Genomic DNA, 19,782 nt, shown 5'->3' with positions numbered 1-19,782 from the left:
TCTTCTGTTCGCCGACGATGGGGACGTAAGCGACGTGAGCCAGCACGAAGTCCTCTTTGGGGAGCCGTGCCTGCAACTGCTGAAGTGCCTCGAGGTACACCGCGCTCTCGATGTCTCCCACAGTGCCTCCAACCTCGATGAGGCAAATTTCAGGCCTAACCCCGTTTACAGGTCTAACAGACACCTCCCGAATCCACTCAATGACGGCGTCAGAGATGTGTGGAATGACCTGCACGGTTTTGCCGAGGTAGTCACCCCGACGCTCGCAGTCCATCACTTTTCGGTAGATCTTCCCAGTAGTGATGTTGTGATCCATCGTCAAACAGATGTCCAGAAATCGTTCGTAGTTGCCAAGGTCGAGATCAGCCTCTCCTCCGTCCTCGAGGACGTAAACTTCGCCGTGTTCGAAGGGGCTCATCGTGCCAGCATCGATGTTCTGCGTCAAGGAGAGACCGTCAACCCACCAGATAGGGATCAATCTTAATGGCAGTGACATGGAACCCCATGCTTTTCAGCACAACGCCCATGCTGCTGATGGCAGTTCCCTTGCCGAGTCCAGAGAGAGAGCCGCCACTGACAACGACGAATTTCGGAGAACTGCTGACGTCCAGCATCATCCAGCAATTTGACATTTTCAATGTGTCCGATTGACTGGGAGGATGAACGATTCGATCCACAGGCAGTATTAAATGTGCCGGCGGCACACGACGCAACTATATTAGACGACTGGTCTCAAATCAACTACCTAGTACCGTCTCGAAAGACTGTAAAGACACTTTCTGGGTGTTCTGAGAAGTATGCGTGAGGGCTCTTTGCTGCTCGGATCAGATTTCTCAAAGCAAGCAAGGCTGAGCGAGACCGGTTGTCCACCGCGAGGACTGTCAGTCTCTGGAGGGGGCCGCCAGGAGCCATACGAGAGGCCATTGACACGGGTACATCTCTCACCTTTACATTGAGAGGCTCTCGCAAGCTCGCATGCGAGGTCATCTTCTTCGACTTCAAGGACTGGTCGTGTCTGGTGCGGGCGGAAGGACAGGTTAGACTTATCAAGTGAGAAGGGTGGCGCGGCTGAGACTCAGCGGAAATCAAGTCGTTTCCGTAGCAACTGGGGTGCGTACCACATAACTTTTGTCTTATATGTTGTGAAGCACGTCATACTGGGGTGCGTCATATCGGTCATTTCTTCGTTATGAAGCCTCAGAGTGAGATTCACGTTATTGTGTAAGCCAGCTGCACGGTGGAACTCTTTCGCTTTTGCCAGTCCTTGTGAAGAGAGTGAGCAACCTTGGCAACTCGACACAGTCCGCTGCGTGGGAGTCAGCATTCCGTCGACCAGTGAAGTGGCGACACTCACCACAGCTCATTCTGAATACCATTTGCGTGTTGAATTATTCCCGCCGGACGTGGGCTCCGCTGCGAGCACTTGCGGCGAGAAAGCTGCCTTCCGCGACATGAAGGCCCATACCGTGTCGCACCGCTTCAGCGATTTTCAAACAATACTGAAGCAGCTTCTCGAGGCCTTCCCAGCACTGGAGCTGCCCGAATTACCAGAGAAACGGTGGTTCGGCAGTCGCCGACGCAGTGTGGTGGAATGCAGGCGGCGGTGCCTGGAGACTTTTCTCTCTTCCATTTGTATCGTGCCCTGCGTATTCACGCTACCCGCCCTGAGGTGTGTCTCTGGAGACCTAGGTCACACAGAGAGTTCCTAGGCTTCGACGAGTTTACCAGCGCGCTGGTCACCTTGATGGTGCAACCGGACGGGCTGGCGATATCCCGCCTCGTGGAGGACTCCCCGCCTTATCCTATGCTGCATTCCGCCCATGTTGACTTGCCTTCCGTGCTCATGTACCCGCGGCTGCTAAAGCGAGCGTTGGATGAAGTGAAGCTAGTCTTTGCTGTATCCTCGGACGTCGACGGCTTTCTGGACCAGCCGCTCACGCTGGCTACTATAATCGTCCGAATGTACCATGATGCGGGGGCTGATGGGCTGCCTGTGAACGTCAACGCAGTATGTCTGCTCTTGGATGTGCTTATCCACGCCCAGGTGTCGTCAGATGTGAGCAGGGGACTCGCACCTGACACAGACCCGAACAAGAATATTCCACTTGCTTTACCTGCTAGTCCATACCGATACTCGGCTCGTTGCCCGTCTCGGGCTGGACGTACCGGGCTTCGACCAACTGAAAGCGCTGCTCGACGTGGAGGACCCTGCGGAGCGCGTGAGGCTCGTGTGTATGACAGATTCAGGCTCAGACGGACATGTTTGTGGCCGTATTACTCTGGGAGGGCGTTGGACCTCAAAACGGCCTGATGGAAGCTCTCATGAGCTACGGCGAGTTTCTGTTGCATAGGCTTTTTTTCTCCACCAACGCCACTTGCCGTGCGGTAGTGGGGCTGATTTTTGCCGAGATGTCCTTGAAGTGTGGCACCGAGGCGAAGTGCGGCCGACTAGTGGGGCAGGTGAGCAGCCACATCTTCAGCCTATCCGTGTTTAATGTCAAGAGATCCGTCACCTTGGAGGACTCCAGTCTTCTCGTTGCGGTGTTCGACCCAACGGTATTTCGTGTCGGACTCTGCCGCTCGGCTTTGTTTGTGTGAGAGTCCGCCCTTTTAACTATCCAGCGAGCGCTTAGCACCGCTTCTAAAGAGCTTCCTATTTGCCCGGGTGCTACTGATGAACATCGTCGCCGATGTGGACTCTGCCTTCATCGACCCTCCCCTCTTGGAGTCCTCACCCTGGCGCAATCTGTTGGAGAAGACGTGGCTGGGCCAACTGCCTCTGGCGGTTACCGGACCGAGGCTGCCTGACGAACCGTGCACGGCGGACTCTGAGGAGGGGGTCTGTCATGTCTTTCCGCACGCCTGTGTGGGCATCCAGTGGCTGGACATGCATATGGATGACGACACAGGTTTGGGCTGGTTTCGTAATTGTTTGAGACCGCTGATACCGACCTTTGAGGGACCTGTCTGCGCGTTTATAAGGAGTGCTCTGCGCGTACCGATCGAAGACCCACTGGTCAGCGATATACTCCGCAGTACTCTGTCTTTTAATCCGGGATCCTACAGCCAACGTCTCTTCGTGGTTATCAGACAATCGTTGTCCATAGATGTGCCTTCAGCTGCCGACAACAGTTTGGCCGATCTCCGCATTCTCTTGCGTTCTCTGAAGCAGTCCGCGGAATTTTCGGAACTGGAGGAGATTTCCGTCGCGACTGAGGAAGTCCTTTCAAAGTGCTCGACTTTCAAGCAGAACCATCACTGCGACCTCCTCCAGAACGCCGTGGAAGGAGTTCTCCAGATCGTAAGCTGCTGAGAGCTCGATGATGCAGCGAGCCGACGTCACGCACTTGCTCGAGTACGCCCGCCAGCTGCAGTCACAAGCCGAAACGCTTCGATTGAGCTTTCAGCAGACGCAGGCATCTTTGCTGGACCGGCTGGCCTCTCTTTCGAAAGCGGAGGATGCGATTTGCGTGATGAAGGGAGCCGTCCAGGGCCTTTTTAGCCCGTGGTTGCAGGCCTGTACCGAGGTCGACCGGGAGTATACGGACTGCCAGACGCTATGGAAGAGTTTGAAGGCGGTCGAGGCGACCTTGCATCAGCAGACAACCAAGGTTATCGCATTGCAGAAGGAGATGACATTGAAGTCGTCCACTCTAAAGAGGTTGACCAGGAGAAGTGAGTCACGTGATCTCACTGAAGCTGACCTCAGACGGACACTAGAGTCAAAACAAGCGGAGCTGATCAAGCTGCAAGTGCTGGCAGACGCAATGGACGGCGACTCTGTACTAGAAGCCACGTTAAGCAAGCTGCGATTCGAGACCGAAAACGCAGGGCGAGCGCTGGATCGTCACACACAGGACATGCTCGAAATTGACTCCAGACGCTCGACGCTGAACGAAACCATTGACAATCTGAAGATGCAACTCGACACGCTGCGAGGGTCGGAGCAAGAGGCAAGACTTGAACGAAATGGCCAAAGGGAGAAGGCAAAGAGCCAACAGCGGCTGTTAGAGGACGCCGAGAGCTCTCTACGGAAGTGCACCAAGGAGCTCAAGATTCAGCTCGACTCCTTTATCGACAGGTCACTGGTCTTCTCCACGGAACACACTGCGCTGGTCACAGATGTCCACCGGCACTACCTTGGGCAGATTCACATACTATCAGCTCAAGACCGAGTGCGGTCTCCTATCGAAGTCCTAAAGTATGGTCTGGAACAGGAGAAGCAAGGCCGGCAATCAGTTTTAGCGGTTCTCACTGGCGTTATTTCAGACCTTTACGGGGTGGAGAAAGAGATAGAAGATAGCCTCCAGCCATACAGCGCTGTCGAGGATGAGAATCAGGAACAGTAAAATAATTTTGAATCTGCGACGTAATAAATTTACGAGAATGTAGGAATACGGCAAATCACCACCAGCGCCATAGCAATAAACAACTTCACACATGACGAACACTTCGGAAGCGACACGAGCGCATTAGAGCACTTTGAACACCAGAAGGGGAAGCTCCTCTACCAAGTAATCAGGATCCGCTGGCCGGAATCGGGATTGTTGTAGCGTGCCCACGTGAGTAACGGTCGACCTGCTGGCATCGCGGTGCGTCGCGCCGCTTTTCATGCGCACTCCGTTAAGCATTCGCACAGTCTCAGCCACGTGCAGCAGCGCCGACTCCGTGGGGAAGAGAGGGCTCACAGCGCGTGGGAGGCGACCGCTGCTGCCGGGCGTCTCGAGGGCCTCTGACCTTTCGAGCACAGCAGACATGTCTTCCTGATTTCTGAGCGCCCTCTCCATCGAAATGGTTTTGATCGAATGGCGAGGTTTAGCTAGCAACCTGTCTGTGCTGTGGACGATGAGCTCTTGGCTCAGCGCAGGCTGCATGAGGACGTTTAAGAACCTGTTGGAGTTGCGCCGCTGGTTTCGCTGGCAGCTGCTAGAGATCGACTTCTTTTGAGCTTCTTCGACCTTAGGGACTCGCAAGGTGGTTCTGGTTCATGGTAACACTGCAGTTCACCTTCGAGAGAGGCGGGAGGATGGCGCTGATGCGCAGCGCGAGGAGGGGGTGCTATCCATGACGGTTATTAGGTAATAGATGCACTTCCTCGACATCGACGTGCTTCCGGTGCTGGCAGCTGAGATGTCGGAGATGGAGTTGAACAAGCTGATCCGGAAAATCCTGATTCATGTGTACGGGCTGGCAGGCAGCGCTATGCTGGAATGGAGCATTGTGCGGTTCTGGCGAGAGCCCTACAGAGTCATACTCAAGGTGGACTCACAATCCGTAGATCACGTTCAAGCAGCGCTGACACTCAACAGTGAGGGTACATTGGCGTTGACACGCAGGCTCGGAGTGCGTCTTCCGACTCCGCAAAGACAGCGCATGCCTACCCGAGCTGCTCTAGGTACGCCTGCTCGGTTCGAAGTCCAGCTGTATGAAGGCTACCTGTCCCTTCGACGTCCACAGGCCAGCCGCACTATTGGAGAGCCCCCTCGTTACCAAATCGGGCTCCTGGATTTCTGCGGTCTTCAGATGCGTATCACCGAGCGAGACATCCAGCAGCAAGGCCGACTTGTCAGCGCTGTAACTGGTGTTGACTGCCAACTGAATGAACGTGTACGGGGAGATGTTCTGCGAGGTGGCTTCGGCGACCGTGACGACACCGCTCTCTCGGATCTTCTGCACCCGCATGATGTGAGTATCAGAGTCTAGTAACACGCGAATCATAGGGCCCGTGCCGTGTTTGTGGAAGTCGTTGGGCGCTCGGAGGAAGATACCTCCCTCGCTCCCCTCTAGGAGCAGTAGCACTGTCTCGAAGTGGCCCACCGGGCAACCGAAGTGCCGCAGCATAAGCCAAGGCTGACTATCTTCTTTCAATCTTTGCACGCGGTTCCTGGAGTCTAGGCCCCATCCAGACTTGAATAGATTTATGAACACGTCCCCGCTGAGGACCTGAGGCCTCACAGTAAAGCATTCGGGGTTGTGCTGCTTACTGAAGTACGCCGAGCGCATTTTGCCTGCCGCTCTATCCTTATCCAAAAGTAGATTCATGTTGACTCTCAAACTCTCCATCTCCGCCGCCGCCGCCGCCCGGTACTCCATTAACATTTCGGGAGTGCCGGCAGACTTCGATTCGAGGGCTTCCATCAATGAGAGCGGTTTGATAGCCACGTGCTCGAGAACTCGAACGGCCTCCGCCGTCCCCTTGCGAAAGAGCCCCACTCGGCCGGATGAGAGCTGAAGCGGCCACGTTACCAACTTCTTGGCTCCCACGGCCACCTGGGCTCGACCGTCGGCCAGGAAACGCAGGCGCAGCATCCGCGACTCCACCCCCGTCTTCATCCGCAATAGTTCATTGAACGAGAGGTCACCCTGGGCGTCTAGTAGTGCCTGCTCCAGCACGAGGTGGCCGGGTTTCCCCTGGCACTGGGGCGTCAGTCCCAGAAGGTAGAACGGCACGCTTGGTGGGTGGTCGTGGAAGTCGAACATCAGACCGGTACTCGCGGTTCGCTCGCAGGGCTTCCCCTTGGGGACCAACGCCTCGAGAACACCCACCGGGTAGTCAGTCTGACGGTAGCGGAGCAGGGACAGCGTGGAACTAGATTTGTTAGAGATTACGGCGAAATTCACGTCATCGCCTCCGGAATCAGCCACTCCCAGCATCCATTGGCAGTCGCCTCCGATATCCAAAGGCTCCCAGTCATCACTGAATCGGTTGAAGTCGTCCTTGTACCAGTCACTGATCTCAAAAGGCAACGCTGACTCGTCTTATGACACCCCCCCTACTACGGAGATCTGCCTGCCGCTGGTAAGTCAGCTGCAGAATGCGCTGGCCTGATTCGTGCATGTTTCTGACGTACGCCGCCTGTTTCGACACTCGCACCCCGCCTACGTTCTCGTCTTTGATCGTCTGTGCCAGAAGCTCGGTCTGCTTGTGCAGGTCGTGTGCAGATTTGTAGGCCTCAGAGACCACATCGAACATCGCGTTGATCTGCTGGAGTAGTTCGTATCCCCGAGCATCATCAGCAGCACACGCGGCGATAAGTACTGTCCACAGCATTTCTGTCACGCAACCTTCCTAAATGAACGTTTCCGTCCTCTCCCGTCAGCCCCTAATCTGATTGGAGTGATGCCGCTCGCCAACAGGAGCGCCGACCCGCCAAAGAATACAGCATTTGAGTATGCGAGACCGTACCTCACGTAGGTCGAAACACAGTTCGATGTCCGACCTCTTCTTCGAAGTCTTCGAATCCCGTCCAAGTCTTGAGTTGCAAAGGGTATTTCGGGAGGAGACTGCAGACACATCCGACATCACTACGGCGCTTTCGTTGTTTTTGGATAAGCGGTTCACACGTGTTGAGTCGGCGCTGTCGTCCGTCCTTTCCGAAACTGAATCGTTACCATTTCCCACAGCGGAACTACAAGCGCTGAGCTCTGGAAAACCCTCCCCTTCACTGTCAATAGTAGGGCTTGTAAAGGCTGCCCGGCTCATCCTCGAGACTCTCGACCGGCTGGGTCCAACAGAGGATGTGGAGGCATTCCCTCCGCTTCCCGGCGGAGACGTACTGCCATCGCGGCCAACCGACTGCCCGCCTGAGCTGGCTCCGTGGTTGCACGCAGACCCCGCGAAGGTCTGCAGTCGGTTGATAGAGCTGACATTTAGTTCGGCCTCAGGCGATGCGCATCTCGCCAAGGTCTTCACTGCGGATATGCTCAACTTCAGCCTCCCTGTTCTCACGTGCCCTCTGTGGCGATCTCGTCTGAAAAAAACAGGAGCGTGCAAGTGGAACTGGCTATCAGCCAGAGAACAGCCCTTAGCGCGTCCAGTCAATGCTGTCCGAAGCAGGTAGGTCTATTTTATCTTCTGTTTCTTGGATATTTATTATCATTCGCTCTTCAGATTTCCGCCATTCAAATCAGCACTTCACCTTTTGCAATGCACTCCCGCTCCCGTGCTACTTTCGATTTTTCTGGAACGGCTGCGACACTGTCGTAACACGCTTCTAGCGTCGGCCCCATCGAGAGGGACGGTGCCCGCAATGCGGGCCGTATGTCGGCACTTCACGGTGGACACTAGCTCGACGTCGCCTGTATCGCTGGTTAGTCACGGTCCATGCGACACACGCTTTGCCGAGTCCCGCTTCAGAGTGGTGTTGGTTGACGATTTCAGTGGACTTCTACAATTCATTTCGAGGTTTGAGGAGTACGTTGACTCTTTTTACGGCGGAGGTAAAGTATTTTCTTTATTGCGAGTCTATGTCTATACTTTGATTTCAACACTCCCACTCTCCTTTCTGATACGCCTCAGGATTGCAACCCGTGCCCGGTAATCTCCACGCTACACGTCCTCTGCCGACCGGTGCAGTGCCTCTACTGCGGATGCTGCAACCAGAGTTGAAGGGGGAGGCCCCAAGGGACTCATTCGACAGACCGACTCGATCGCGGGGCATCGGTCGCGGCTTTCCGCTGCGAAATGGGTCGGATAGCGCCTCACCGAGAAGTGACGGCTCCAGGAGCAGCGGCCCCGAGGACTCGTACGGGATATTGGGCCTGCCCTTCATCGCCATGGACTTGGAAGGTGTGCATCTTTCTCGAGAGGGCAAGCTCTGTCTGGTGCAGCTCTGTCTAGGGGACGACATCTACACTGCCTACGTTCTGGATGTGGTCAGTCTCGGGCCGGTTGAGACCTTTTCTGTTGCAACACCGCGAGGAACCACATTGCGATCGGCACTTGAAGACCCCAATGTGTGCAAGCTGTGCTTTGACCCGCGAAAAGACGTCGACGCGTTGTACCATCAGTCGGGTGTCCTCATCAACGGAGCATTCGATCTTCAACTGGTGGGTTCTTTATATTTTTTTAAATTTCCTTTTCGGTTGCATGACGCTCCTCGCAGGCCGAAGTGGCAGTTCGGCGTTCACAGCTTTTCAACGTCAAGTACCTAAAAAGTCTGCCGGCCGTGCTGCTCAGCACCGACCTTCTGAACGCAGAAGAACAAGCCTTCGCAAGCCGAGTAGTCTATGAAGCGCGTTCCATGTTCAACGACTGCAGACCGGCCAGCATTCCGGGCTCCGGCTCCCCATCAGTTTGTAGGTCTTTCACGTGTGTGCGCTAAATCTCTCCCAGCCTACGAGTCGACTCCAAGGGGGCCGGTGATAGACTTTAACATCCGGCCACTTCACCCGACGCTGTTGACATACGCCGCACATGACGTGCACTACATGTTCCAGCTGTACGTGTTCTTGGTGGAGCAGCTAAGTGTGGGCTGGTGCAAGGCAGTGTTCCGCGAGACGGCCCGGCGGTGCCAGAGCTACGCGGACGAAGACCCGAACGAGAACTCGCCATACGCACCTGCATTCTATGCGTGATATTTCGGACGGATTAGCAATTGGCAACCCAGGTCAGTCCACCATTTCACATATTTTAATCATGGGATGCAAAGGAAGCAAAACCGCCCGGGCTGTCAAAGCAGCCGACGAGACCACGCCCGATGTTGCCCCCGACGAGCCTCAGGCAGCCAGTGAAGCGGGGAAGCCGGAGTCCTCGCACCCAGAGCCCTCGCAGCCAGAGCCGAACGAGTCCGATCCTGCGGATGATGTGAAGGGTAGCGACGACAAAGCTGAACAAATCGCGCCCGCTGATTGACCCACCAATGATTCCACGTGTGCACAACGTACCAATTAGTCTAGGTCATCAGTGTCTGTAATGTAGCAGCCAGCGAGCCGCGGGGTCTAACCAGGACAAGCTCGGCACCGACAGCGTTCACTGCGACCTGCGCCACGTTGAGTCCTCTCCCGCGAGCGTCAGAGACAGCGATCACTCTGCCGTGTTTCTCGACTGCGGCTGCCAGTCGGCGGCGGATCCAGCGGTCTGAATGAGGACTAAGCAGGTCGAAGGGCTGGAATATCAGAATCTGTGTTTCCTTCAGCGTAGTTTCGCACGTTCAAATTTCTCCCTGGCACCTGGAGGTCGATCGTGGCGTCCACGCTTGGTCGGATGTCCCAGCCGTCGACTCTCAGGGCTGCTACGTCCATGCCGGGCCCCACAACGATCTGCATCGAATTTTAAATTCTTGTCGACGCCAAATGGTAGCGTACCCTAGAGAGATAACGTACTCTGATAGGCTATTCGACGAGAAGTTCGAATACCGGTGGGTGGTGCTGACACGAGAGGCGGCAAACAGAGCCCAAAGCAAAATGAGTCGGCGATCAGGGAATCTGCTGCTTGAAAGGGATTGGCGTGAGTCTGGTATCACGATGTCAGCTGGATGGATGCACTTCATGATCCACCCCCCAGAAACACACGTACTGCTATTCAGACGACCTCTGGGCTGCGACCCGAAGTCGGGAAAGCCTCCAGAAGACTGGTCCCCCCCTGCCGCAGAAAGAATCGAGGGGCCGCTGCCCAGCCACCTGAAGGCCATGGGCAGGAAACACAGGGTGCAGTGAATAACAGTTTCCAAGGTCACCGGTGAAGACCGGTGAAGCTTCTCTGCGTTTAAGTGACGAAACATGCATATCATTTAATCATTCACACAGCAGATACCGTAATCGTGCTTCTCATACGCTCTGGATCCGACACGCTCCTCTTCACGGTCACGCAGGGCTTTTTGTTCCTTTTAAAAGAGAATAGAGAGAAACGTTTTTTTCTCTTCGGAATCTCTATCGTCGGGTGCTCAATCTTCTGGGTCTGGTCCTGCATTACCCACACATCTTCCTCGGGTTTCATGACATCGACGATATTTCCTCTGGTTGCGTAAACAACCGGATGGTCGTTCAAGACAGCACCCGGCATGGCACTCAGTTGCTTCTTCTCATCATCACCCGGCATGGCACTCAGTTCTTTCTTCTTATCATCATCCGGCGTGGCACTCAGTTGCTTCTTCTCATTACCCGGCGTGGCCAGTTTCATCTCTTTGATCTTGGCCAACATGTCCCTGTGCAGGCCCTTGTACCCATCGTCCTTACACAGCTGATTCAGAATTGAGCGGAATTCCCGTTTGGAGTACTTTTTGTGGCAGTCCGCGTAGGCGCGGATATCCTTCTGAAGCAAAATAGTGCCCAGAGTGGCCACCGTCAGTACCGGGACGTCATTGAGCACGCGATAGAGCCGCGATACCTCGCCTTTGTTCCGAGCCTTCTGAATGAGTTTTCTTGCCTCGGCCTCTGAGGACATATTGAACAGGTTGGACAACGCCACGTGGTTATTCTCCTTCATGAACTGGAACATATCCGCGACACGCTCCTCGTGGGTGAGGGGGTATACTTCTACGTATTGAGTCGATCTATCATTGCTCGAGCTCGGTATAGGGGGCGCGAACTCATTAGGACACTCCGACATTGGCCTCTGTGGAAGTGGACGGGAGCGACGCAGTACCACCCCCTCGTCTTCGGAACTGTCATCGCCGTCAGTCGCGTCATAGACTGGCGACACAGGTTTCTTGGCGGCAACTACTGCAACAGGAAGCAGGTAGGGGTTTTCCTCTGGGAGAATATTATCTCCAGTCGGTGCCAGACTTGTGTCCCGTTCGCCGCTTGGACTGAGGTCACAAGGTGACCAGTATCCAGAGGAGGTCGCGCTGTCTGGGCTGGATATTTCGGAGTAGATGTGCTGTCGACGCTGCCAATCTCTCTTCACAGTAGGGACCACTTGGAGCTCCTCTGGGTTGGATGGCGACAACTCCAATCTGGGCCGGGTAATCTGGGCCCGTGATTCTACGATTCTGTAGTTCTTTTGGTCGATGGCCTGGAACGCGATATGGTCTGCTACCGCTCGCACGTTGGCCGTCGCTGCGCGCGTCGCGGGCTTCGGCGGCATTACATGAGAGGCCGGCATGACAATGGACCTCTCTACGGGTGGACGGAGTTGTGAGGTCTCGAATTTCATTAGCAGGGAACCACGCAGAGCATGTCGGTGGACGGACTCCACAGGTTGTTGGGTCTCAGAGTTGCCAACGATCGCACTTTGCTTGTTGAGGATGCTTGGTGATACATGCCGTCTCATGGTGCCCGGAGAAGCGTGCAAGACGGAGGCGATCATCGGTAGTGGTGCTGATCGCCACTGCCCGTTGTGTTCACCATTTTGAGGTTCAATGATCATTCTGATTTTTATGAAATATGATATTTTAAAACATATTTCTAGTAGGGAGGACAAGCGGTTGATCATCGCATGCAACATAATGTGCGAATGACCCGATCGGGACTACGACTGGCTCGCAGCTGGCACCTCTTTGCTTGCTTCCACCCGCCGCCTAACTAAACGTTGGACTGACAGACGATTGGCGAACTGTTCCTCGCTGAACGCGAAACCCTTCCACTGGGCGTTGGTATTCTTCAGGGGCACCACAACTGACACGGCCCCGGTGTTATTCGATTGCACCACGACATCGTGCACGCCTGCTTTTATTCGCTCACGGATTATGACTGGCATAGTCGGATGGAATATGGTGTCCCAGCTGTTTGCCAGGAACAGCGGAAGGAGACTGATGATGCAGGATATCAGCACAATCATGTGGAAAGCAGGTGAACGGTTGAGCGACTCGAATGATCCGTACGTGTCGACGGCAGGCAGGAGGTATGACATCAGAACCCAAATTGAGTACCAACAGACGAACTCGAACACGTAGATTCCGACAGTGATGGTGTACCACGACTGGATGAAAGGCACCACAGAGAAGAGGCCCACGACGACAACGATGCTGAAGATAGCAGTGCCGAAGTCATCGAAGCTCACCAGCACCTTGCCATTGCTGCTCAGAGCCATGTCGCCAAAGGCGAATAGGGGAAAGACCACCGTGACTGCGGAAGCAGCCAGCGCGTACAGCAGCCAGTAAATAAAATACTGCGTACCGAAATACATAGAGCCGTCAGGTCGCACAGAGACGGGATAGAGCGAGGGCGTGTTGAGGAATATTTCGTAGGGGAGCATGCGGTCGAACCAGGCGAAGAACATGATGGGTCCTGGGGTAAATACGAGGTTGAAGATCTGTTTGAGGTAGGTGTTGTAAATGTCCACGGCTGAGAAGAGATTGTAAAACCCGAAGAAAAAGTCGGCGGCTCCGAAGTAGATGTTCTTCCAGAGCGTATTGTATACCATGACAGAGTTCCTTCTGAGACACTCGTGACCATGACAGAAAAGGATGTTCTTTAGGAACCGAAACTCGCCGATGCTGATGTCCGCTGACCGGACTGCCTGCATGCCTTCTTTACCCTGTATCCCAACCCCCACGTCAGCGGTGAGAATCATGTTCACATCGTTGGCGCCGTCGCCTACTGCCAGAGATCGGAAGCACGTGTTGCGGTTTCTGTAGGGCGCAAACTTCTTACAGGTCTGGATCACCTCGGCCTTCTGCTTGGGTGTGACCCTGCACGCGATGACTGAGGAGCAAAGGTTTCCAAGTCCGAACAGGTAGCGCTGACCTTCCTCACTGGCCATCGCCAGCTCCAGCGAGTGCCCGGTGATGGTCAGGCTGACGGAGTTGTACCTCGCCACCTGCCCCTCAAGGGTGTCCTGCTGCAGGAGCAGACTGGGGTCCTTTCTGCCCGACGGCTGAGAAGTGACATCTTGTGACACGCCTGACTTGGAGGGCGTCTTCTTCGCGCCTGCGTCCTGCGCAGCCACAAAGGACTCTAGGTATGCCGATATTAGTGCGTCCGCCTCATCAGATGTAATCTGTACGTGCTCCAACATGCTTGACGCGCATCTGTTTGGGGACTTCGAAGAAGTCGCCTGCACCTTGAGCAGCCGTGCGAACTCGTTGAAACCCATCTGCACTCTGTTCATGTCCTTGGAGCCAGCTGGGCCCGTTTGATGGCGGCGCCCCCAGCAATTGCACAGCACAGTAAGCTCAGGCTCGTCTCCGTCTGCGTAAAAGGCCCCTGGTCGTCCCACCCCTTTCTTTGGGGCGCTCCAAGGTGTCGAATGCACTCTGACAGAGCTGGGCGGCCACCACGAAGAGCATGTAGTTGTGCATCTGTTTTTTGACGTCAAACGCTGTCTGACCGTCCACGACTGCATTGTAGGTCGACGAGGAGAGAATATTACACGAGTGTCCGATGCTGATTGCTGTCTCAAGCTTATCCCCAGTCAGAACCCAGAGCTGTATCCCCGCATCTTTTATAGCTTGTACGGTGTCAGCCACCTCGTCCTGCAGCTTATCGTCGATGCCTGTGCTGCCCAGGATGGTGAGGTCGGACTCTACCAACTCATAGACCTCGATAAGCCTATCCTCTGCGTCGTCGTCCGTTGCCATACGCGCACGGCCCACAGCGTCAGCGTAGCACTGGAACTCGCTCTCTGTGAGAGTGCGGGACCCGAAGACCAGTGTCCGCAGTCCCATGATGCTCATGTATTCCAGGTGGTCAACGACTGTTCGCACCATGCCATCCTGACCGGACTTCGCGATCACTAGCATTCCAGAGTCCGCGCCCTTGGACAGGATTTTGATGGTGCCGTCGCGATCTCGGATAATGACTGACATACGCTTCCGGACGTTGTCAAAGTCGAGTACGTCCAGTACATCGAAGGTGAGAGCCGGAAGGATCGCACGTCCTTGGGGAAAGTTCTCCGCCACAAATGCACTGGCGTTTCCAACGCAGGTGTCTTTTGCTCCGTCCACTGACCTATCAGGTCGAAACTCCTCCTGCTCAGAGGTCGAGAGGAACATACAGTGCAACGAGGGTTCCGAAAGACAAACTTGAACAGAGTTTAGGCTCGGCCGACATACCAGCTCGATGCCGATGTGCTTGGCTCCGGATACAAGCGCCAGCTCATCAGGAGAACTGGCGTCCAGGTCGCATCGAAGGCGATTGTAAAGCGGATAGTCGACTTTTTGGAGCTGGGCAGCTGAAGCGCGCGTGGTTTGGACGGGTGCCTGGGGCGGGAGGCCGCCTTGTGCGCCTTCGGGCTCTGGCACCAAGCTCAGGTGCGACTCCAGAGTAGCTTTCGGAGACGCCCAATGCAGAGGATCCTCGCAGAAGAACGTAGCCAAGGAGCCAGCCACCGTTGCCGGCGAAGGCCTGGGCGGGAGCAGTGAGTCTATAAAGTCAGCCAGGGACTGCGGGTCTGCGGGCTCACTGTCAAGGCTGGCAGAGTGCTGGGGGTTAGACTCCCAGAGGGACTGTCTCATGGCCTCCATCTCGTCCACAGCGAGGGAAATGTCGGCGTCGGTAAGGAGACTTGAGGACTCCGACTCCTGGGTCCTCACACTGAACCCGGCGAAGCTGGGCTCGCTCTCGATGACGTGGATGTGGCTAGCGGGCGTCTCCAGCAGGATGCGGTGGCTGGATCGGACGCTGGACCGCAAACTCGTCCTCGAGTGCCGGTCGCTGGCGTCTGCCTCCATACAAACCTCCATAAGATTATGCGGTACCTGCAGAAGCCCCGTGTGCTCGTCGGCGTCGTATACGGACCGTGCAGGGCCCAATCGTTTTATGGGCGGCGCCTTCTTGCTGACCACCACTGAGTGGCATAGCGACAAGCACAGTAAGAACTCCCTGAACATCGACTGCTCTGGCTGTAGCTCCATATGGCGTCTAAACGCGTCAGCATCGAAGGCCACTGTGGGGTAGGGCGAGTTCCTGTCCGAGGCAGTGACCTTCCTCGCCTCTTGGAAGGAGTCCATTGAGACGATTTGTGACTTCCGACTGTTTTCTAGCTCCTTATGCTGGGTTGATTGGCCGAAGTAGTGGGGCCCCACTGTAACGGACCGAAACTGCATGAGGTTCTGTGTGAGTGTGCCCGTCTTATCGCTGAACACATGAGTGATGCAACCCAGCTCCTCCATGATGCTGACTGTGTGGCAGGTGGCTGGCACCACAATGGGATCGGGCGTGGCCGTCACACTTGTGGGATCGGCGGAATCCCCGAAGACAGGGAGGGACCTGTCAATAACGGGGATGTAGGTCCTCGTGCTCTCATCGGAGTTGAGGAAAAATGCTTGAACCCAATGAGCAAACTCTACCTGGACCAGCAACGTAATGGGCACGAACTGAGAGAGCAGCAGCATAAACCGCCCGAATCCGATGCCGATGGACGACAGAATGCCGACAGTGAGCTCTAGCCCCGATGTCTGGGCGTGGAGGAGCTCGTCTCCCTCGGGCATCAGATACCAGTACTTCAGCGTGCGCGGGACCTCCGATGCACTTATTATGGCCGCGGCGAGGCAGAACATGATCTGTGCGACGCCTGTCCATAGGATGTGCGAGTTGTACTTCTTCATAAGGGAAGAGGATTTGGGCTGTCGACCACGCGTGTTCATGAAGATACGTGTCTTGTGACCCGCGTAGGCTACCATCCCGTAAACGTAGTCAGTCGTTCTGAGAGACGCGCCCCTCCATAAAAACTGCCCCACTGATATGAAGAAGCATTTGGCGCCTCCCTTCTTGGCGGCTTCCATCAACTCCTCCGCATCAGAGGGCGCCTCCAATGGCGGCCTATAGCCCGGCGGAAGCACCTGGAGCACCCCCTGGAAGCAGTGGATCTGAGCAGAGGGATATGGCATGACAAGCTCCACACAAGCCTTGTGGAGCTGGTTCTCTTCGGGTACTAGCTCACTGAACTCAGGAATGCATGTCTTGATTTTGAGGTTCGTTTCGCCGTCGAGACTTACAGTCTCGACATAAGCGAGACCGAAGGGGTCCGAACTGCTAAGAAGAATTAAGTCTGCGGGGAAGGGTTCATCCAGCATAACCTTCACAATGTCTCCGGGTTTAAGATCTGACCACCGCACTGTCGTTATTTCCCCTTCGGGAGAGATGACTAACGTAGACGAGTTGTTCTCCTGGCGATCCGATCTATGGCGCTTCACATCTTCGTATCCGTCCTTCAGCATGGACACCGCCATCACAAAACCAACAGGCACTAGGGTGGTGGGGACGCCCCCCGAGTCGGATACTGCCGGTATGAGTTGCAGGAAGCCCATCATTATGAAGTACGCATTGGTAGCGATCATGCACTGCATGCAGCATTCCTTCCGCCACTTACCTGGTGTATTAAATTGAGGAAGGGGAAAGACCACCAATGGTACGTGGCAGTCCGGATCGAATTCTTCCAGTCCCGGACTCCTGAATCCAAGTTTGCAGAGGATGCCGGGTTACGGACTTGAGGTAGACGGGTTTCGGAATAATGATCGCGCCTCTGAGTGTGTTATTTGAGAATGTCCCACCGCATTCTCAGCGTAACAAGTAGACCGAGTCAGAATTTTTCCCGCAGGCAGCTCTGCGTCTCCTCCCTTCTTGAAGCATCGCATGCCAAGTATTCAACGAATAACAACCCAATGTTTTATGATCAGAACGACGCAGTGACCAGACCTGATATTCTGCGGCTTGATGGTAGCCACCTATTGACTGTATACAAGCACCAAGTTGGGGGGCACGCTGACAGCATGAAGAAGGCACGCGGCTCCTCCTTGCTTTTGAAACCGGTTGGGCCTTGAGGGTCTCACCACACAGTTCCACGCGACAGAAGCCTTCTTTTATAGGTTCGCAAGCGCGCCATCGAGTCTGCCAGTTCTGCCGGAGTCTTGGGATAGCGGGCCTGTACGGCCGCAGGAGGCGCAGGTCCTAGCTGAGCTCCAGGAGTTTTTGCCCAGGTACCACGGCAGCGCCTCCGTTGAGTCAGAAAATGGCGGCGTCAAGACGTACGTGCAGCTCGAGGATATCATTCACGAGTTCCGCCGACCCTGCGTACTGGACATCAAGATGGGGCGACGACAGCGGAAGTTAAACCCAACGCCGGAGAAGACCTTACGGCAGATCGAGAAATCGTTCTCCACGACATCGCATGCCTTGGGCTTTCGGCTGTGCGGGTGTCAGGTGTTTGACGAGACCAGGGATGTGTGGACCTACAGAGACAAGTATGCATGCAGAAGGCTTCCCCGAAGCGATATCGAAGCGTCTCTGATGGAGTGGCTGTGGAATGGGACTCGCCACCACGTAGAGGTAATCCCAGAGCTGGTTAAGCGGCTCCGTGGGCTCCGAAAAATTGTCAAGGATCTTCAGGGTTACCGCCTCTGGTCGTCAAGTCTCCTGTTGGTGTACGACTCTGTCTCACCAAAGGAGTCACTGGACGTGCGGGTAATTGACTTCGTTAACTGCCACCGCTTCGGACCCGAGGTGGGACCTGACGAAGAGTATATCTTCGGCCTCAACAACCTGGAAGCCGCCTTTATTGGAGGCGCGAGAGGCCTGGCACCGCCGCTGTGTGCCAGTCCTCTGGTTTCCGGAGCATTGCAACGTCGGCACTCTGTTTAATCAACTCTGAGATCATCTCCCTGGTATCTTTTCTGGCTGAAGGCACATAAAATAAAAGGTTTTTTAAGTCGATCGTCTTCCTGGAGTCTTAGGCGTCTGGCGGATCACCTCGTCGTCCACGCTCTTCCTGGTAACCCCTCTGGCGGGGGGCGGTTTAATGGGGTCTCTCGGACTGGCTGCCTGGCTGGTGACTGAGGAAGGCGCGGAGGGCGTAACTCTCGTAGGAGTAGCGCTGGGCACGAGTCCAGTCATTCTCGTAGGCGCGGCTACCACGCTTGATGGTATCGTTTGCGGTTTGGGAGCGGTCAGAACGCCCACAGGGTGGGCACTGGCCTCAAGCGAAGACGCAGCGCGAAGCACGATTTTCCTGTTGATTGGCCCCCTGTCGCCCTTCACTTCTGGCGAGTCAAAGAGGTCCTCGAAGGAGAAGGGCCTCGTCAGGTCACCAGGTTCTGAACGCACCTTCACGGCTACCTTCTTGACAGGCACTCGGCGTTTGCACACAGCAGGCGTTGGTTGGTTGGCCACTGCATCTCGAATGGTGGTTCTCGGTGAGGCAAAGCTAGCAGGTTTTAGAATCGTGCCATGACTGGAGCTGTGAGGCTCTGGATCGCTCATGCAAATAGAGCACTTTAGGGATAAGGGCTTACATACTGAACGCTGTGAACAAATGCAGCCGACAAAGATGTAGTGATACGACACATTCTCAGAGGTGCAGTCTAGGGGTTCACAGGACACAACTCAGTTCTTAGGCTTCTCCTTCTTGCCCTTGAACAGAGCCATCAAAGAAGTTCCAGCAACCTTTACGACCTTGAATCGGACGCCCGGAATATCGCCGACGGCATGACCAGACCGACCGAAACCGGACACGAGCACCTCATCGTTTTGGTCAATGAAGTTCAGCGATCCGTCGCGAGGAACGAAGGCCGTGATGGTCTTGCCGGACCTGATCAGCTGGACGCGAACACACTTCCTGTTGGCCGAGTTCGGCTGCTTCGCTTCAACGCCGATCTTTTGTACCACGATGCCCTTAGCGTGGGACGCACCCTTGAACGGGTTGCACTTCCACTGAGTTCCGAGGTGGGACTTCTTGTAGTCCTTGTCAGCCCATCGCTGAGAGCGACGTCGGGTACGGAGAACCCGTGCAGCCTTGATACCGTGAGCGATGCCTGAACCCATAGTCTGAAGCAGGCGCACACTAAATCACTATTTAACCCTCCGTTTTGTCTCACATCACACATCAACAGCTGGAGCGATGTACAGCACTGAATGGCAGAAGCTGCTGGAACTCACCATTATTTCCGCGAACCAGAGTCTCGTTGAAGACGTTAAGAATTTCTCCGTCTTCGATTTCTTCGCACTTCTCCAGCACTAGATTCATCTTCGGGTCCAGGCAGGCCAGAATGCCTCTGTAGGTCATGGTCAAAGTGGTCTGCACAACAACAGGGCGACCTAACACCTGCTTGAGGAAATCTGCGGGGTCAGTCGTCGGTTGCTTCTGCATCCTGTTTACGCAAATATTACATCCCGGCGCATATTTCC

General features: G+C 55.2%; 13 protein-coding genes across 26 annotated transcripts; 6 read left to right on the top strand and 7 right to left on the bottom strand.

Moving 5' to 3' along the window:
• Nucleotides 1-632, bottom strand: KVP18_002657 (uncharacterized protein; the record flags this gene model as incomplete). Of its 2 annotated transcripts, XM_067953720.1 has the most annotated exons (2): nt 1-436; nt 465-632. In XM_067953720.1, coding segments are annotated over 2 exons (604 nt in total), but the record flags the coding sequence as incomplete, so codon positions are not given. The 2 variants fall into 2 exon arrangements, with proteins under 2 accessions (XP_067809103.1, XP_067809104.1); XM_067953721.1 differs by lacking the exon at nt 465-632 and having other exon boundaries at nt 17-418.
• Nucleotides 633-1,189: 557 nt separating this feature from the next.
• KVP18_002650 (uncharacterized protein) lies at nt 1,190-4,349 on the top strand (the record flags this gene model as incomplete). Of its 4 annotated transcripts, XM_067953704.1 has the most annotated exons (7): nt 1,190-1,202; nt 1,231-1,669; nt 1,699-2,056; nt 2,085-2,219; nt 2,248-2,594; nt 2,623-3,301; nt 3,330-4,349. In XM_067953704.1, the coding sequence occupies 7 exons, from the start codon at nt 1,190-1,192 to the stop codon at nt 4,347-4,349; spliced, it is 2,991 nt and encodes a 996-aa protein (XP_067809088.1). The 4 variants fall into 4 exon arrangements, with proteins under 4 accessions (XP_067809088.1, XP_067809091.1, XP_067809090.1 ...); XM_067953707.1 differs by lacking the exons at nt 1,190-1,202; nt 2,623-3,301; nt 3,330-4,349 and having other exon boundaries at nt 1,592-2,311; XM_067953706.1 differs by lacking the exons at nt 1,190-1,202; nt 1,231-1,669; nt 1,699-2,056; ... (1 more) ...; nt 2,248-2,594; nt 3,330-4,349 and having other exon boundaries at nt 2,675-3,313.
• Nucleotides 4,350-4,472: 123 nt separating this feature from the next.
• Nucleotides 4,473-4,874, bottom strand: KVP18_002652 (uncharacterized protein; the record flags this gene model as incomplete). The annotated part of the gene is made up of 1 exon (XM_067953709.1): nt 4,473-4,874. The coding sequence occupies one exon, from the start codon at nt 4,872-4,874 to the stop codon at nt 4,473-4,475; it is 402 nt and encodes a 133-aa protein (XP_067809093.1).
• Nucleotides 4,875-5,391: 517 nt separating this feature from the next.
• On the bottom strand, nt 5,392-7,051 carry KVP18_002658 (uncharacterized protein; the record flags this gene model as incomplete). 2 transcript variants are annotated; one of them, XM_067953722.1, is made up of 3 exons in its annotated part: nt 5,392-6,749; nt 6,778-6,856; nt 6,884-7,051. In XM_067953722.1, the coding sequence occupies 3 exons, from the start codon at nt 7,049-7,051 to the stop codon at nt 5,392-5,394; spliced, it is 1,605 nt and encodes a 534-aa protein (XP_067809105.1). The 2 variants fall into 2 exon arrangements, with proteins under 2 accessions (XP_067809105.1, XP_067809106.1); XM_067953723.1 differs by having other exon boundaries at nt 6,778-7,051.
• A 121-nt stretch (nt 7,052-7,172) lies between these two features.
• KVP18_002648 (uncharacterized protein) lies at nt 7,173-8,321 on the top strand (the record flags this gene model as incomplete). Of its 2 annotated transcripts, XM_067953701.1 has the most annotated exons (2): nt 7,212-7,837; nt 7,892-8,321. In XM_067953701.1, 2 exons carry the CDS (start codon nt 7,212-7,214, stop codon nt 8,319-8,321), a joined length of 1,056 nt encoding a protein of 351 aa, XP_067809085.1. The 2 variants fall into 2 exon arrangements, with proteins under 2 accessions (XP_067809086.1, XP_067809085.1); XM_067953702.1 differs by lacking the exon at nt 7,892-8,321 and having other exon boundaries at nt 7,173-7,841.
• A 49-nt stretch (nt 8,322-8,370) lies between these two features.
• Nucleotides 8,371-9,357, top strand: KVP18_002656 (uncharacterized protein; the record flags this gene model as incomplete). 3 transcript variants are annotated; one of them, XM_067953717.1, is made up of 3 exons in its annotated part: nt 8,371-8,829; nt 8,886-9,078; nt 9,116-9,357. In XM_067953717.1, 3 exons carry the CDS (start codon nt 8,371-8,373, stop codon nt 9,355-9,357), a joined length of 894 nt encoding a protein of 297 aa, XP_067809100.1. The 3 variants fall into 3 exon arrangements, with proteins under 3 accessions (XP_067809100.1, XP_067809101.1, XP_067809102.1); XM_067953719.1 differs by lacking the exon at nt 8,371-8,829 and having other exon boundaries at nt 9,024-9,078; XM_067953718.1 differs by lacking the exon at nt 9,116-9,357 and having other exon boundaries at nt 8,371-8,934.
• A 61-nt stretch (nt 9,358-9,418) lies between these two features.
• On the top strand, nt 9,419-9,634 carry KVP18_002649 (uncharacterized protein; the record flags this gene model as incomplete). Its single annotated transcript, XM_067953703.1, has 1 exon — nt 9,419-9,634. One exon carries the CDS (start codon nt 9,419-9,421, stop codon nt 9,632-9,634), a length of 216 nt encoding a protein of 71 aa, XP_067809087.1.
• A 440-nt stretch (nt 9,635-10,074) lies between these two features.
• Nucleotides 10,075-10,437, top strand: KVP18_002651 (uncharacterized protein; the record flags this gene model as incomplete). The annotated part of the gene is made up of 1 exon (XM_067953708.1): nt 10,075-10,437. The coding sequence occupies one exon, from the start codon at nt 10,075-10,077 to the stop codon at nt 10,435-10,437; it is 363 nt and encodes a 120-aa protein (XP_067809092.1).
• An 82-nt stretch (nt 10,438-10,519) lies between these two features.
• Nucleotides 10,520-12,088, bottom strand: KVP18_002654 (uncharacterized protein; the record flags this gene model as incomplete). 2 transcript variants are annotated; one of them, XM_067953715.1, is made up of 1 exon in its annotated part: nt 10,520-12,088. In XM_067953715.1, the coding sequence occupies one exon, from the start codon at nt 12,086-12,088 to the stop codon at nt 10,520-10,522; it is 1,569 nt and encodes a 522-aa protein (XP_067809098.1). The 2 variants fall into 2 exon arrangements, with proteins under 2 accessions (XP_067809098.1, XP_067809097.1); XM_067953714.1 differs by having other exon boundaries at nt 10,520-12,028.
• A 102-nt stretch (nt 12,089-12,190) lies between these two features.
• On the bottom strand, nt 12,191-16,949 carry KVP18_002653 (uncharacterized protein; the record flags this gene model as incomplete). 3 transcript variants are annotated; one of them, XM_067953712.1, is made up of 2 exons in its annotated part: nt 12,191-13,851; nt 13,880-16,913. In XM_067953712.1, 2 exons carry the CDS (start codon nt 16,911-16,913, stop codon nt 12,191-12,193), a joined length of 4,695 nt encoding a protein of 1,564 aa, XP_067809096.1. The 3 variants fall into 3 exon arrangements, with proteins under 3 accessions (XP_067809096.1, XP_067809095.1, XP_067809094.1); XM_067953711.1 differs by lacking the exon at nt 13,880-16,913 and having other exon boundaries at nt 12,191-13,771; XM_067953710.1 differs by having other exon boundaries at nt 13,836-16,949.
• Nucleotides 16,950-17,264: 315 nt separating this feature from the next.
• On the top strand, nt 17,265-18,240 carry KVP18_002659 (uncharacterized protein; the record flags this gene model as incomplete). The annotated part of the gene is made up of 2 exons (XM_067953724.1): nt 17,265-17,411; nt 17,440-18,240. The coding sequence occupies 2 exons, from the start codon at nt 17,265-17,267 to the stop codon at nt 18,238-18,240; spliced, it is 948 nt and encodes a 315-aa protein (XP_067809107.1).
• Nucleotides 18,241-18,303: 63 nt separating this feature from the next.
• On the bottom strand, nt 18,304-18,858 carry KVP18_002655 (uncharacterized protein; the record flags this gene model as incomplete). Its single annotated transcript, XM_067953716.1, has 1 exon — nt 18,304-18,858. The coding sequence occupies one exon, from the start codon at nt 18,856-18,858 to the stop codon at nt 18,304-18,306; it is 555 nt and encodes a 184-aa protein (XP_067809099.1).
• Nucleotides 18,859-18,981: 123 nt separating this feature from the next.
• Nucleotides 18,982-19,744, bottom strand: KVP18_002660 (uncharacterized protein; the record flags this gene model as incomplete). Of its 3 annotated transcripts, XM_067953726.1 has the most annotated exons (3): nt 18,982-19,422; nt 19,480-19,505; nt 19,534-19,744. In XM_067953726.1, the coding sequence occupies 3 exons, from the start codon at nt 19,742-19,744 to the stop codon at nt 18,982-18,984; spliced, it is 678 nt and encodes a 225-aa protein (XP_067809109.1). The 3 variants fall into 3 exon arrangements, with proteins under 3 accessions (XP_067809109.1, XP_067809108.1, XP_067809110.1); XM_067953727.1 differs by lacking the exon at nt 18,982-19,422 and having other exon boundaries at nt 19,474-19,505; XM_067953725.1 differs by lacking the exons at nt 19,480-19,505; nt 19,534-19,744 and having other exon boundaries at nt 18,982-19,419.
• Nucleotides 19,745-19,782: the final 38 nt, after the last annotated feature.

The sequence above is a fragment of a genome, assembly GCF_019968955.1.
Source record: "MAG: Porospora cf. gigantea A chromosome Unknown PgA_NODE_389_length_19782_cov_349.795, whole genome shotgun sequence".
NCBI classification, from domain to species: Eukaryota; Apicomplexa; class Conoidasida; order Eugregarinorida; family Porosporidae; genus Porospora; species Porospora cf. gigantea A.
The sequence above is the reverse complement of the archived record's forward strand: the minus strand, read 5'-3'. Positions and strand labels throughout refer to the sequence as shown.